Source organism: Amblyraja radiata, chromosome 26, assembly GCF_010909765.2.
Source record: "Amblyraja radiata isolate CabotCenter1 chromosome 26, sAmbRad1.1.pri, whole genome shotgun sequence".
NCBI lineage: Eukaryota > Metazoa > Chordata > Chondrichthyes > Rajiformes > Rajidae > Amblyraja > Amblyraja radiata.
In genome coordinates, this window is record NC_045981.1 from 35,173,185 (window position 1) to 35,189,900 (window position 16,716).

A 16,716-nucleotide genomic window follows, 5' to 3' on the forward strand; every position below is an offset into this window, starting at 1 on the left:
AAGTGGGATAACATAGAACTAGTGTACGGGTGATCGATGGTCGGCACGGACTCAGCGAGCTGAAGTATGCTCTATCAAAGCCCAGCTCCATCCATGGGTTTTCACATATCTTTAACAATTATTTTTCTTTCATCCTTAAGGGTCTGTCCCACTTTACGGGATTTTTTCAGCGACTGCCGGCATCCGTCATAGTCGCAGCGGGTGGTCGAACATTTTCAACATTGAAAATCCAGCGGCGACCAGAACAAGGTACGACTCTTTGTGCGACTGCTGACGACCATACATGTCGACACGTGATGCCTGTATGGTCGTGAGTAGTCGCCCAAAGAGTCGTTCCTTGTTCTGGTCGCCGCTGGGTTTTCAACATTCTCAGCCACCTGCTGCGACTATGGCGGGTGCCGGCAGTCTCCGATAAAATCGCGTAAGTGGGACAGGCCCTTTAGTCTTCAATATTTAATAAAATCAACTTACAATCTTTGTTCTAAGATTGGTTACTGACTTCCTTCGAGCAAACCCTGCTCTTGTAACTGAACATCCATTTTGTATTTTTCCTCTTTAGAATGACCCTGACAAGGAATACAACATGCCCAAAGATGGAACTGTCCACGAACTCACCAGTAATGTACGTTGGCTCTGTGCTAACACATTCATTTAGTTCTGTAGCATCTAATGTGATGTGAGTTTATCTGCAAAACACACGTGGCTTCGACCAAGAGTTGCTATGAATGGTTGTGTCTCTCTTGTCCGACAGAGAAACACACTGTATAACGGTTTCACAGCGGCTCAGCAGGTAGATCCATCGTCTCGAAGGGCCGAATGGCCTACTCCTGCACCTATTGTCTATTGTCTCCCAGCGCCAGAGACCCGGGTTCGATTAGACCTCGGGTGCTGTCCGTGTGGAGTTTTCCCTGTGGCCGCGTGGGTTTCCTCTGGGTGCTCCGGTTTCCTCCCGCATTCCTACTGCGTGCGGGTTTGCAGGTTAATTGTCCCTCTGTAAATTGCCCCCTCGTGTGTGAGGCGTGGATGGGAAGGTGGGATAACGTACAGCGAATGTGAACGGGCGATCGATGGCCAAAGATGGTGTGGACTGAAGGATTGTTCCCATGCTGTGTCTTTCAATCAATCAATAATGATGGCCCGATGTTTCACCGGGTTGGCTCAAATGGGGGGGGGGGGGGGGGGGGGGGGGGTGACGGTGGGAACACTACAGCTGTGTCGGGTGGGGGGGGTCTGTGTCTATGTCCAGAGCTCTGGCCGAGGTCAATGGCTTGTTCAGCCTCTGCTCCACATGTGCGTGGGTTCTGGCTGACAGATGGACAACAAGACAATAGACAATAGGTGCAGGAGGAGGCCATTCGGCCCTTCGAGCCATTCAATGTGATCATGGCTGATCATCCCCAATCAGTACCCCGTTCCTGCCTTCTCCCCATATCCCCTGACTCCGCTGTTTTTAAGAGCCCTATCTAGCTCTCTCTTGAAAGCATCCTGAGAACCTGTCTCCACCGCCCTCTGAGGCAGAGAATTCCACAGACTCACCACTCTCTGTGAGAAAAAGTGTTTCCTCCTCTCCGTTCTAAATGGCTTACCCCTTATTCTTAAACTGTGGCCCCTGGTTCTGGACTCCCCCAACATCGGGAACATGTTTCCTGCCTTTAGCGTGTCCAAACCCTTAACAATCTTATATGTTTCGATAAGATACCCTCTCATTCTTCTAAACTCCAGAGTGTACAAGCCCAGCTGCTCCATTCTCTCAGCATATGACAGTCCCGCCATCCCGGGAATTAACCTTGTAAACCTACGCAGCACTCCCTCAATAACAAAGACCTGTTGAATCGAGTAGCATGGATGAGGTGGATGGTCGTGGGCTCTGGACAGGGATGAAGAGTGATTCGTACGGGTGTCAGGGGACAAGGCAGGATAATGGGGTTGAGAGGGAAAGATGGATCGGCCAGGATTGAATGGCGGTGAAGACTTGAATGGTCTAATTCTGCTCCTATAACATGAACGTATGAGTGTTTGCCACGAAACAATTGTCTTTCCATCTTCAGGCCATCTTGTTCCTTCAGCAACTGCTGGATTTCCAGGAGACAGCCAGCGCAATGTTAGCGTCTCAGGGTAAGTATGTTTGCAACTGTCTGGGGGTGGGTGGGTGGGGTGTGAGCTGCCTCGTCCCTCTGTCCGTAAACCCTCTAGTTCCGTCACCGCTGAGCCCTGGCTCGCCAACTGCACTCTTGCTACTCCACCTTCCATCCGGCCCCATACCTGAACAGTCCCGGACTCGCTGGAGTTTAGAAGAATGAGGGTGGGGGGGGACCTCATTGAGACTTACCAAATAGTGGAAGGCCTGGATAGAGTGGATGTGGAGAGGATGTTTCCACAGGTGGGAGCATCTACACAGCCTCAGAATAAAAGGACTTACCTTTAGAAAGGAGATGAGGAGAAATCTCTTTAGCCCAGAGGGTGGGTCAATCTGTGGAATTATTTGCCACTGAAGGCTGTGGAGGCCAAGTGAATGGTTAAGATGTTTAAGAACGAACTGCAGATGCTGGTAAATCGAAGGTAGACACAAAATGCTGGAGTAACTCAGCATCTCTGGAGAGAGACGTTTCGGGTCTAAACCCGAAACGTCGCCAATTCCTTCTCTCCAGAGATGCTGCCTCACCCGCTGAGTTCCTCCAGCATTGTGTGTCTACCAAGTGAATGGTTATTTATAAGGATGAGATAGATTATTGATTAGTGTCAGGGGTTATGGGGAGAAAGCAGGAGAATGGGGTTGAGAGGGAAAGATAGATCAGCCATGATTGAATGGTTTGGTAGACTTGATGGGCCAAATGGCCAAATTCTGTTCCTATAACTTAGGGAAAAAAAACCTTTCTATCAATGGGGTTTATGTAAAATCTGCAGAGTGGATTTCTCACCTCTGATTAAGGTCATTTGAAAATTCAGGCCTTTCAAAGTACAGGTCCTCCTCCACTGATTTTCCAGCACCTGGTGGTCTGGCACATAATTTAAACTGGACAAAATTACCAGAGTGCATTTGAAATCTCCCCCGGTAAGCCCCCCCCCCCCCCCCCCCCCCCCCCCCCGCAAATGTGTCCCCTCGACTGGGAGAGGCGGACGATCAGCCGGTCAAATTTGCCCCCTGTGGCCGGGGCTGTGGAACTCTGGCTGATCTGTACATCATCATCGTCTCTTGATAAGATATTTCAGTATTTATTCAGCATTTACTTTAGAAATGTATTTTCTCTTGTTGCCTTTGGTGGATTTGTTGTATCTTCATGCGATTCTGTATCCGTGCCCCTCCGCCCCTTGTCCTCCGCATCTGTTGCCTGACCACCCACTGCCTGCTCCCCTGACCCTCTGGTCTTGTGTTCACTCCCTGACACGGTTCAGTTTGTCGTCACGTGTACTGGAGGTACAGTGAGACTGTTTTGCTGCATGCAAGCTAGCACCCTTCCCCTGCTACATGTCTAACGTAGTCTCCCCCTCCCCAACTCCTCTGCCTCTCTGTGGGCCCGTGTGGTCAGTCTCTGGTTTTGAATCTTTCCCCCTCTACCCCCATCGATGTTTGCCTGCTGCTGTCTCTCTGTTCTCGTTGCCCTCGAACCGGACAGCGTTTTTATTGAACTGCTTGACTCCTGCTTAACATTCTCTTAACTCTTCTCACTTTTGCACTTGTTTTGTTCTGCTCTAACCCATAGTTCTAGGGGACACCTACCATATTCCTTTAGACCCCAGAGGTGAGTCCATGGACCCGTGAGTCCCTTCATCTCCGCCATCTGTCTCGTCACTTCATGTTACATCCATGGAACCAATGCAGTTTTGAACTGGGTCCATGACTTCATACGGTTTATCCTCCCGCTAACGTGCTCGCTCCCAGCGTGGAGCTTGGCGGTGGGTTTGTGATGGACAGTGCTCAGGAACGAAGAATAATATGGGGGAGAATTAATGACAGATCAGAACTAGGACTTGCATTTGTATGCTGGACTGTTGTCATCTTGTAATGCGAAGGAGCTGAATTATTCAGCTACGCTTTCGAAAGGACGAGTTGGTAATCGACTCTGTACTGGTGGAGGGTGGTTCAGAAGATCCCAGAAACAGAAGCAGTGTGGAACAAAAAAAAATCTCAGAGTGCTGGAGTAACTCAGCGGGTCAGGGAGTATCTCTGGAGAACATGGATAGGTGACTTTTCACAGAGTGCTGCAGTAACTCAGCGGGTCAGGCAGCATCTGTGGAGAACATGGATAGGTGACGTTTCACAGAGTGCTGGAGTAACTCAGCGGGTCAGGCAGCATCTGTGGAGAACATGGATAGGTGACATTTCACAGAGTGCTGCAGTAACTCAGCGGGTCAGGCAGCATCTCTGGGGAACGTGGATAGGTGACGTTTCAGGTCGGGACCCTTACATAGAAACATAGAAAATAGGTGCAGGAGTAGGCCATTCGGCCATTCGTGCCTGCACCGCCGTTCAATATGATCATGGCTGATCATCCAACTCAGTATCCTGTACCTGCCTTCTCTCCATACCCCCTGATCCCTTTAGCCACAAGGGCCACATCTAATTCCCTCTTAAATATAGCCAATGAACTGGCCTCAACTACCTTCTGTGGCAACTACCTTCTGTACCTTCTGACTAGAGCCTGAAGAAGGATCCATTTGTTCCACGGTTTTATCTGCCCTTTGGTTTCCTAAAAATATTTGTTTCTCTTTCAAAATTCTTTGGGCCTTTGGTGTGGCCAGAATTGAAGTGTTATAGATTGTACACGGATAAATGACCTGTTTAATTCCCCGTGACTGTGACCGTGTGGAATGACCAGAGGGTCAGGGAGTTGAACGGGGAAGAGCGTTTGTTCTTCCTCCTCTGTCTGAGGGCTGCTCTTACACCTTTCCTGAGCAGCCGACCCACCAGAGCACCTGGAGCTGAAATCTGGGATGAGATGGTTCCTCTAGAGATGATGAGGGGGGAGAGATGATGGGGGGTCATGGTGGTGCAGCGGTAGAGTAGTTGCCTCACAGCAGCACAGCGGAGACCCGGGTTTCATCCCGACTACGGGTGCCGTCTGTACGGAGTTTGTACGTTCTCCCCGTGACCTGCGTGGGTTTTCTCCGAGATCTTCGGTTTCCTCCCACACTCTAAAGACGTGCAGGTATGTAGGTAAATTGACTTGGTATAAATGGAAATTGTCCCTAGTGTGTGTGTTGGATAGTGTTAGTGTGCTGGGATCGCTGGTCAGTGCCGACACGGTGGGCCGAAGGGCCTGTTTCCGCGCAGTATTTCTAAACTACACAAAATTAGGGGGAAATATTCGAGGGGCCAGGTGTTTAAAATATTTAGCATCTTATCCCAACATCCCGCCCCTAGAACAGTTGCCGTTTATTCTGCCCTAATTTGATAAAATGTAGTTATTGCTTGTTTTAGGGTATTTGAGATTTGCCACACCCAATGGTGAACACAATCAGTCTTCTCTGAGTACAATTTGAAAATATTTATACCAGAGAAGTAAGAGATTCCATCACAGAGAGCTGAAAGAAAAACATGTTTTCCTCATTTACAAGAAAACGCCTTTCTGTCAGTTGCATCCTTTTGTCAAAGTAGGGCAGTATTGTCCCATGTACCGAGGTCCAGTGGAAATATTTTGTTGCGTGCTAACCAGTCAGCAGAAAGACAATACACGATTCCAATCAAGCCATTTACTGTGTATAGATACGTGATAAGGGAATAATGTTGAGTGCAAGGTAAAGCCAGATCAATGATAGTCCGAGGGTCTCCAAAGAGTAGCTCATCACTGCAGAGTAAGTGTGTACACTGTGTGTTGCTGCTTTTATAACTGAGACTGGATATGATTGCCTTGCAGAGATCGGCACCTCGAGCAGCTCCTACAACTCTGAGTTCAACAGGCGGCTGCTTAGTAACTACATCTGTGAGTATTCATGGAGACGGAGGGAGGGGGAGGTGGGCATGTGGTCACTGTGTAGACAATAAGTGCAGGAGCAGGCCATTCGGCCCTTCGAGCCATTCAATGTGATCATGGCTGATCATCCCCAATCAGTACCCCGTTCCTGCCTTCTCCCCATATCCCTTGATTCCGTTAGCCGTAAGGGCAAAATCTAACTCTCTCTTGAAAATATCCAATGAATTGGCCTCCACTGCCTCCTGTGGACTGTTCAGAAGCCTGATAACAGAGGGGAAGAAGCTGTTCCTGAGTCTGGTGGTCTGGTGGTCTGAGTCTTCAGAAGGAGTGATGGGGAATATTGTTTTTTGGGGTTGATGTAAGATTATTCTTCCACTGCTTGCCCATTATATAATGGCATTCGCATCCGTCTATTAACCTGCCTGAGGAGCTTGATAGCTGAAGTAGAAATCCTGGTGTTAAATGTTCCCTGCCTGCAACAGGAGAGTTGGTGATTATTCTGACAAAACCTGATCGGACATTAGCTGCAGCAGTACTCTCATTAAAACTGTCCTGCCACACTTGCAACAGGCTGCCAGGAGAGGCGGCGAGAATGGACTTTCAGGGCACAGTGAATGTGAGAACAGCGTACTCTTGTACATTGCTGTACGAAGGAGCTGAAGATGCTGTTTTAAACCGAAGATAGACACAAAATGCTGGGGTGACTCAGCCGGACAGGCAGCATCTGTGGAGAGAAGGAACGGGCGACGTTTCAGGTCGAGACCCTTGTCCAGACTGAAGAAGGGTCTCGCTCGACCCGTTCCTTCTCTCCAGAGATACTGCCTGTCCCGCTGAGTTACTCTAGCATTTTGTGACTGTCTCCTGAATTCTTTCAATTAGCAATTTATTTCTGATTGCATTAAAATTTGCAAAGTGTAAAACAATCCCGTTACTTACTGCAGGCAAGATACTGGGCAACCTACAGCTGAACCTGCACAGCAAGGCCAAGGTGTACGAAGATGCTGCACTGGGCGCTGTCTTCCTGCTCAATAACTTTAACTATATCCTCAAATCTCTGGAGAAGTAAGTTTGTGATTATTGTTCCCACATTCTTAGGATAACGGGCAGAAACTTGTCCAATGATATTACAGAGTGATTCCCATTTCCACTCATGCTCTGCCTCTTGTGAACTAGTCCCCCCCCCCCGTGTTCCCCCCGTGTTCCAACTTGAATTTGTAGTTGTGCCTGGAACGTGCTGCCGGTGGAGGCAGATACGACAGCTTTTGGACGGGCACATGAATACGCGGGGAATGCAGGGATACGGATGATGTGAAGGCAGGGGAATTAGTTCAACTTGGCATCATGTTCAGCACGGACATTGTGGGCCGAAGGGCCTGTTCCTGTGCTCTTCTAGTTACTGGTGATTCACGCACCTGCCAGATAGGTCTGGGCCATTTCAATCGTCGTGTGTACTGTGCCCAACAGATTTCACACGCAACTGGGCTGCCTTTTGCTTTCCGTTAACAACTACAGTCGGGTTCTGTGGCCAAGAGCCACTAATTATTGTTTCAAAGTGCGGCACAAAGTCAAGGTCAATGTCATTCAGCACATGCACCCGAAGGTGCAGTGAAATGAATTTGCCAGCAGCGATACACATGGCGCAGCGGGTAGATCAGTTGCCTCACAGCGCCAGAAACCCTGACCTTGGGTACTGTCTAAGTAAGTAAGTTTATTGGCCAAGTATTCACATACAAGGAATTTGCCTTGGTGCTCCGCCCACAAGTAACAACATGACATACAGTGACAGTTACGAATGACTCGGAAAACACTAAACATTCATAATAATAAAACATTAATAATAAACACCATTGATCAAGCATCTGTGTGGAGTTCTGCCTTGTGGCCTCCTGGGTTTCCTCCGGGTGCTCCGGTTTCCTCCCGCATCCCAAAGACGTGGAGTGTTTGTTGGTTAACTGGGCCCTCTGTGAATTGCCCCGCAGTGTGTAGGGAGTGGATGAGAAAATGGGCTAATGTAGAGTTAGTGTGTACGGTTGATCGATGATTAGCGTCGACTCGGTGGGCCGAAGGGCCTGCTTACATGCTATATCTTACAAAAATATAATGAAAAGCAGTTAGTTTCCTAACGTTCCAGTCTGATGTTGTGCAGGTCGGAATTAATCCAACTTGTGGCGGTTTCGCAGAAGCACCCGGACAAGGCGTACAGGAGTCACATCGATGAACAGCTTCAGACTTATCAGCGCAGGTAACTCACAATAAAAAACAGTTTATCGGCAGGTCGGGCAGCATCTGCGGAGAAAATATGTAGGTGCTGATGTACACCGAACTGGTGGAGTAACTCAGCGGGTCAGGCAGCATCGCTGGAGATAAAGAATAGGTGATGTTTTGGGTTGGAACCCTTCTTTAGACTCGACAGCATCTGCAGAGCTGCAGGCAGTAAATGTTGGGCCTGTCTCCACATATGCTGCCTGACCCGAGTATTTATTTCAGATTTGTAGCTTCGCTAACTCTTGGGATTGTCGGTATTGGTTTAGTTTTGCCATGTGTACAGACTGAAGTGTTCGCCCCAACACTTCCGAACCCAGCCTCTCTGCCTCACCTTTCTAGGAAATATTCCGTTACAGATTTCAACGTTGGAAAAATAGTTATTTGGCCCATCGAGCCCAGGCCACATTCCCCCCCCCCCCCCCCTCTTTTATCAGAGGTGCAGTCGAAGTGGAACTTGTTTAGTTCAAGGAACACAGCGTGGAAACAGGCCCTTCGGCCCACGTGGGTTTACTGGGCTTGGTGTTGATGCCCCTTCACACGGCTGTGGCTGCCGACTGACTGTTCAGGCTTGCACCTGGGTGCCAGTTTGAGGAAGGGGGCAGCTCTGGCTGTGAGAGTACACTTTATATCTCTCAGAAGATAGGCACAAAAAGTTGGAGTAACTCAGCGGGGCAGGCATCATCTCTGCTGCCTGACCCGCTGAGTTACTCCAGCTCTTTGCGTCTATGTTTGGTTTAAACCAGCATCTGCAGTTCCTTCCTACACATTATATCTCCAGGTTGGTGCATCAACTGCGATCACTGACGTTTATTATAAAATTGAATGAAAATAATATGTTTACATTTTATTTTCTCATATGTGTCGCTTTTAATTAATTTATTAGTTTAATCTTTTTGATATAACTTTTATTCATTCTTTATGTAATAACATAATTCTTTACGTTATTGAAATGCTTCACAACGTGGGCGGCATGGTGGCACAGCACCAGAGACCCGGGTTCGATCCCGACTACGGGTGCTGTTTGTACAGAGTTTGTACGTTCTCCCCGTGACCCACGTGGGTTTTCTCCGAGATTTTCGGTTGCCTCCCACACTCGTACAAAGTTGTACAGATTAATTAATTAAACGTAGGTTAATTGGCTTGGTAAATGTCAAAATTGTCCCTGATGTATGTGTAGGATAGTGTTAATGTGCGGGGATCGCTGGTCAGCGCGGGCCCAGTGGGCCAAAGGGCCTGTTTCCGCGCTGTATCTCTAAACTAAACTGTAGTCTTTCACCATCAGAGGCATTTGGAGAAGGTGAATAGCACGAGCTGTGACAAGGTCATCCTTGCAGACAGTGGGTGAAGAAGGGTCTCCACCCGAAACGTCACTCCAGAGATGATGTTGCTTGTCCCGCGAAGTTACTCCAGCTTTCTGTGTCTAGTCAGTGGGGCAACGGGCCGGGAAAGTGTCTAGCCTGCCTCTTCTGTACTGCATCACTTATTGTTGACCTTTCTATTATCTTCACAGCTGGTTAAAAGTCACGATGCCTCTTACCGAGGGTAACCTGCCCGCCTTCCAGCCCGGAACTAAAGTGAGTAGCACCATCTCCATCCCATTCTTGCAATCTAGTTGATGCTGGCAGGACCTTTGTCCACTGTCCATCTCAGTCTCCCTCGTGAAGATGGCATGCACAATACTCAAGCATTTGAAATCTTGTATAAAATGATGAGAGGAATAGATCGGGTAGATGCAGAGTCTCTTGCCCAGAGTAGGGGAATCGAGGACCAGAGGATATAGGTTCATGGTGAAGGGGGAAAGATTTGATAGACAGACAGACATACGCACACACATACGCACACACATACGCACATACACGCGCACACATACACGCACACGCACACACACACACGCACACACATACACGCACACACACACACACACACGCACACACATACACGCACACACATACACGCACTGCAACAAAGACACAGTCCACACAAGTTGATAGTTGAGTTGTCTTGTGTTCATGAGCCTGATGGGTAGTTTGGAAGAAGCTGCTGATAGTTTGCAGACTCCTCCATGTACCGCTTTCTTTAGTTTAGTTTCAAGAAACAGGCCCTTCGGCCCACTGAGTCCGTGCCGACCAGCGATCCCCGCACATTAACACTACCCTACACATACTAGGGACAATTTTACCAAAGCAAATTAACCTACAGATCTGCACGTCTTTGGAATGCGGGAGGAAACCCACGCAGGTCACGGGGAGAACGTACAAACCCCGTACAGACAGCACCCGTAGTCAGGATCGAACCTGGGTCTCTGCCGCTGTGAGGCAGTAACTCTCTCTGTGTCCCCGTGCCGCCCCTGGTACCGTTCCTGATGGTGGGACTGAGATGAGAGCGTGGCCAGGGTGGTGTGGGTTGGCTTTGGACAAGCCTTGATGGTGAGGACAGTAGATGTCTACAGGACGGTAGTTATACAGGTGGCTTCTTACAACCGTCTCAAAGCTTCACTTCATTCACTCTTGCTGATTCTTGGCATTTATCCTACATTTATTTTAAATGATTTATGGTTCTGTAGTTGGTTGGATCACCTGAACTCAATAGCATTACCACCTGAGTTTTTGTTAAGGGGAAAAAGTCCTGGTCTAACTAGACTGGGTCAATAAGTTATAGGAGCAGAATTAGGCCATTTGGCCCATCTATGCCATTCTGTCATGGGTGATCGATCGTTCCCATTCTCCCGCCTTCTCCCTGTATCCTTTGACACCCGTACCAATCAAGAATCTCAATTTCCACCTTAAAGATACCCATTGACTTGGCCTCCACAGCCGCCTGTGGCAATGAATTCCACAGATTCACCACCCTCTGGCTAAAGAAATTCCTCATCATCTCCTTCCTAAAGGAAGGTCCTTAAATTCAGAGACTGACCTCTGGCCCTAGACTATCCCACTAGTGGAAACATCCTCCCCACATCCACTCTATCCAGGCCTTTTGCTAGTCGGTACGTTTCAATGAGGTACCCCCTCATCCTTCTAAACTCCAGCGAGTAGAGGCCCAGTGCCGACAAACGATGGCGGGCTGAACAGTTCTCCCTCCTCTCCAGCGTGGGTAGCTCTCAGCGTGCTGCCTTCAACCCTTTCATCAGGTTGTAGCTGATGCTCTCTCGTTATCCACCAGTCCCGTGTGGACAAATATTAGTGATGGCCTGAGCAGCACCGAGGTCCAAACTTGGTTTAGCTGAGGGGTGAGATGGGCGTTAATCATGGTGACTATAGCAGCGGTCTATACGGGCAATGATTCACTGGAGTGATCGCTTCCATTTGGTATTTTTGCAGTTAAAAGATAAAGAAAGGCAGGCGATTAAAGACCGATTTAAGGTAAGATGGAACTTGGTGCAAGCATCATTTGTGTGATTCCCTCTCCTGCCACCTCTAGTTCATGACACTCAGTCTTGTGTCCTAACCCTTACCTTTCTGCAAGTACATGAGAGTGTCAATTGCTTTCACATACTGCACCTTTAACATAAACCTTGGGCCAGGAACAATATTAGACAATAGGTGCAGGAGTAAGCCATTCAGCCCTTCGAGCCAGCACCACCATTCAATGTGATCGTGGCTGATCATTCCCAATCAGTACCCCGTTCCTGCATTCTCCCCATATCCCCTGACTCCGCTATCTTTAAGAGCCCTATCTAGCTCTCTCTTGAAAGTATCCAGAGAACCGGCCCCCACCGCCCTCTGAGGCAGAGAATTCCACAGACTCACCACTCTCTGTGAGAAAAAGTGTTTCCTCATCTGCGTTCTAAATGGCTTACTCCTTATTCTTAAACTGTGTGGCCCCTGGTCCTAGACTCTCGCACGAGTGGAAACATCCTCTGCACATCCACTCTATTCGTGCTGAATCTGTGTGTGGTTCCAGTGGACATGGAGGGGGGGGGCGGGGGTGGGGGATGTGTTCTCCTCAATGAAACTCATTTTCGTTTCAAAGGCATTTAACGATGGCCTGGAAGAACTCTGCAAGATCCAGAAGTCGTGGGCTATCCCGGACAAGGAACAGAGGGATACGATCCGGCGAGCACAGAAGGAGAACGTGACTGTGGCGTACCGAGTCTTCTGGCAGAGGTAGGCATGTGGTTCTGAGCCGGGGGTGGGTTGTACCTGTGAGAACTTCACGGGGAGATCTGTTCCTGTGTTGCGGGCGATTGAATGAGAAGCTTCTTCATTCTCGCTGACGTTCAGGCTGTCGTCAGTGTGGAATATCATCGACAGTACTCTTGCTACTGAATGGGCCATCCATTTGCCAATCTTGCCTGCCACTGATACAGTTTTGAATACAGCCATAGCGTGTTCCCCTTGATCTGGTTAGGACTTGATCAGAGACTCTGCCCAACAGATCTCGAGTCGGCCCTTGCTCAGCACTTTATTCCACTAAAGTCACAGAGCATAGAAACAGGCCCTTCGGCCCAACTTGTCTATACCGACCAAGATGCCCCACTTGCCTGCATTTAGTCCATATCCCTAAGTTCTAGGCGCAGAATTAGGCCATTCGGCCCATCAAGTCTACTCCACCATTCAGTCATGGCTGATCTTTCCCTCCTAACCCCCTTCTCCCCATAACCCCTGACACCTGTACTGATCAAGAATCTGCGCCTTAAAAATACCGAATGACTTGGCTTCCACAGCCGTCTGTGGCAATGAATTCCACAGATTCACCACCCTCTGATTAAATAAAATACCTCCTCATCTTTTTTCTAAAAGTACGTCCTTTTATTGTGAGGCTGCGCCCTCTGGTCCTAGACTCTCCCACCAGTGGAAACATCCTCTCCACATCCACTCTAGGTGTCTTTCAGGTGTTTTCAATAGTTTGAAAATACTTGGCTTCAGGGTGTCCCAAAGACAGACACCAGCAGTCCACAAAGTTGCTGCAGAGACAAATGCCTGTTGGTTTCAGCTTTGGGCCAATTTCTCCCGATCGAGCAAATTATGCAGCGACGGGAAATGATCTGCGGGAGAAAGAAGTGCAGATGCTGGATAAAATCGAAGGAGTAACTCAGCGGGTGAGGCAGCATCTATGTAGAGAAGGAATGGGTGACGTTTCGGGTCGGGACCCGGAAGCATCTATGGAGCGAAGGAATAGGCGACGTTTCGGGTCGAGACCCTTCCGGGTCTCGACACGAAACGTCGCCTATTCCTTCGCTCCATAGATGTTGCCTCACCCGCTGAGTATTTTTATACTTTGGTCTGGATTCCATCACCCCCCTCCTTATTTCCACTGCTCCCTATTTCTGCAACTTTGGTGGCACGCTGCCAGAGCGACTGCTTCACGCTGCCAGAGACTGCAGGTGCTGCCCGTACGACGTTTGTACGTTCTCCCCGTGACCTTTGTGCGTTTTCTCCGGGAGCTCCAGTACTCCACAAAGACGTGCAGGTTTGTAGGTTAATTGGCATTGTAAAATTGTGTGCTGTACTGCTAAACTATCCTTTAAAACAAGTTTATCCAGTTGTGATGAAGGGTCTTTCACACAAACCATTGACTGCTGTTCCTCTCTCCGGCTGCCATCTGATCTATAAGCACTTGCAGTATTTGTCTTGGTTTGGCCCACAGTATCTGTGGATGTCACACATGAACGGCCTTGTTTCATTAACTGTCCCGCAGGTACTCAAATGTTCCCTTCACCAAGAATGTTGAGAAATACATGAAGTACAAAGTGGAGCAGGTTGAAGAGATGATTGAGAAGCTCTTTGACACTTCAGCCTGAAGGTCCAGTATTGCTCTCGTTTGCCAATCTGTTCATTTATGTAAATAAACTTGTATTCATTGAATCAAACTTGTGCATTGTAATTGTTTCCACCAGTGTGACTTGACCCGTTATTGTTACTGAGCTGTGTCAGACATAATCCTCACTTCTATAAGTTTGAGCTGGGTGAATTCATCATACAATGTAGTCCTACAACACACACACACAAATAGACCATAAGGTGAGGCAACATCTATGGAGCGAAGGAATAGGTGACGTTTCGGGTCGTCACATAGAAACATAGAAAATAGGTGCAGGAGTAGGCCATTCGGCCCTTCGAGCCTGCACTGCCATTCAATATGATCATGGCTGATCATCCAACTCAGTATCTCGTTCCTGCTTTCTCTCAATTCAATTCAATTCAACTTTAAGCGAATACACAATTAGTACACAAATATTAAGTATGGGTACAACGGAATGCAGTTTTGCGTCAGTCCGTAGTAGTAGTGCAATATAGAAATTAAAAAAAAGAAGATACAGAATAATCAAAAATACAGAATAATTAAACAATGGGGACGGAGGGACCGGAGAAATCTATCGGCGGGACTCCGAGTTCAGCAATGTGATGGTATAATTGTAGAAGCTGTTCCTCATCCTACTGGTACAAGACCTGAGGCTCCTGTACCGCCTCCCTGATGGGAGGAGGGCAAACAGTCCATGGTTGGGGTGGGAGGGGTCTTTGATGATCTTCCCAGCCCGTCTCAGACACCGTTTTCGGTGGAGGGCATCCATGGCAGGGAGCGGGGCACCGATGATGTGCTGAGCGGTTTTCACCACCCGTTGCAGTGCCTTCCTGTCCACAACAGTGCAGCTGCTGTACCATACCGTGAAGCAGGTGGTCAGGATGCTCTCGATGGTACAACGGTAGAAGTTGGTCAGGATCTGGGGGGACAGGTGGGCTTTCTTGAGCCTCCTCAGGAAGTAAAGGCGCTGATCAGCTTGGAGGTGTTGAGGGACCAGGACAAATCCTCCGAGATATGTACCCCGAGGAATTTGTAGCTGGAGACGCGCTCCACCTCAGTCCCGTTTATATGGATGGGGGTATGTCCGCCTCCTCTGACCTTCCTGAAGTCGACAATAATTTCCTTCGTCTTCTTGGAGTTGAGGACGAGGTTATTGTTGGCACACCAGGTTGTCAGGTGCTGGACCTCCTCTCTGTAGGCTGACTCATCGTTGTCACTGATCAGTCCTACCGCCGTGGTGTCGTCGGCAAACTTAATGATGGCGTTGGATCCGTACTTAGGGATGCAGTCGTGGGTGAAGAGGGAGTAGAGGAGAGGGCTGAGCACACAGCCCTGTGGCATGCTGGTGTTCAGTGTTATAGTGGAGGAGGTGAGGTTGTTGACCCTAACAGACTGTGGTCTGTTGGTGAGGAAATCCAGTGTCCAATTGCAGAGGGAGGTGGAAATGCCAAGTCCGCTGAGTTTGGTGATCAAGCTGGCGGGGATGACAGTGTTAAAGGCAGAGCTGAAATCAATGAACAGCAACCTGATGTAGGAGTTGTTGTTGTCCAGGTGGGTCAGGGCAGAGTGTAGAGCCGCCGATATGGCGTCCTCTGTAGACCTGTTGGTCCGGTAGGCAAACTGATGGGGATCCAGTGTGGGGGGGAGGCTGACTTTGAGGTGAGCCAAGATCAGCCGCTCAAAGCACTTAGCAATGACAGGGGTGAGTGCCACTGGGCGGAAATCGTTGAGACTCCCTGTGGCTGACTGTTTGGGCACTGGCACGATGGTTGATGTCTTGAGGCAAGTAGGGACAACACCCTGGGCCAGTGAGAGATTGAAAATGTCGGTGAAGACTGGGGATAGTTGTCCAGCACATGCCCTAAGCACCCGGCCAGGGATGCCATCGGGGCCGGCAGCTTTGTGCTCATTCACCTTGCTCAGTGCATCTTGTACAGCAGAGGTGGAGAGACTGATGGGTTGTTCATTCGGGGGTGGAGCAACTTTGATGGCTGGAGTTTTGTTGTCCCGGTCAAAGCGAGCATAGAAATGGTTTAGCTCATCAGGAAGGGAGGCGTTGTCTGGGGGAGGGGTGTTAACTTTCTGGTAATCGGCAAGGGATTTGATTCCTTGCCACATGCGCCTGGGGCAGAGTTGTTTTGGAAGTGATCCTCAATCCGCCGTTTGTGATTGAGTTTAGCATTCCTAATTCCCATTTTCAGGTTGGCCCTGGATGAGCTGTATCCCTCAGCGTCGCCAGATCTGAAAGCGGCATCGCGAGCCTTCAGTAGGAGTCTGACCTCCCTGCTCATCCACGGCTTCTGGTTAGGGTCTTTATCTCTTTGTGGGTAGTGACATTATCGCTCCATACCCCTTTAGCCACAAGGGCCACATCTAACTCCCTCTTAAATATAGCCAATGAACTGGCCTCAACTACCTTCTGTGGCAGTGAGTTCCAGAGATTCACCACTCTGTGTGAAAAAAGTTTTTCTCATCTCGGTCCTAAAGGATTTCCCCGTTATCCTTAAACTGTGACCCCTTGTCCTGGACTTCCCCAACATCGGGAACAATCTTCCTGCATCTAGCCTGTCCAACCCCTTAAGAATTTTGTAAGTTTCACCTATCCCTTCACTCCATAGATGTTTCAGGGTCTCGACCCGAAACGTCACCTATTCCTTCGCCCCATCGATGCTGCCTCACCCGCTGAGTTTCTCCAGCATTTTTGTCTACCGTCGATTTTTCCAGCATCTGCAGTTCTTTCTTAAACAAAATGCAGGTCTCACCAATGCTACCCAGAGAATGAATTAAAAGATGA

The 16,716-nt window shown here is 48.9% G+C and overlaps 1 protein-coding gene across 14 annotated transcripts in view; it reads left to right on the forward strand.

Moving 5' to 3' along the window:
* Positions 1–13,989, forward strand: part of exoc7 (exocyst complex component 7) — a 41,864-nt gene extending 27,875 nt beyond the window's left edge. For 8 of the 14 annotated variants that reach the window (XM_033044689.1, XM_033044677.1, XM_033044679.1 and 5 more), the window contains 10 exons: positions 560–622; positions 2,049–2,115; positions 3,702–3,740; positions 5,856–5,921; positions 6,854–6,974; positions 8,059–8,154; positions 9,688–9,751; positions 11,498–11,539; positions 12,150–12,283; positions 13,818–13,989. In XM_033044689.1, the coding sequence (XP_032900580.1) occupies positions 560–622; positions 2,049–2,115; positions 3,702–3,740; positions 5,856–5,921; positions 6,854–6,974; positions 8,059–8,154; positions 9,688–9,751; positions 11,498–11,539; positions 12,150–12,283; positions 13,818–13,920 (795 nt within the window). In that variant the 3' untranslated portion in view covers positions 13,921–13,989. The remainder of the gene's footprint in view (positions 1–559; positions 623–2,048; positions 2,116–3,701; positions 3,741–5,855; positions 5,922–6,853; positions 6,975–8,058; positions 8,155–9,687; positions 9,752–11,497; positions 11,540–12,149; positions 12,284–13,817) is intronic. The other 6 variants (XM_033044688.1, XM_033044681.1, XM_033044683.1 and 3 more) reach the window with 1 other exon arrangement.
* Positions 13,990–16,716: the final 2,727 nt, after the last annotated feature.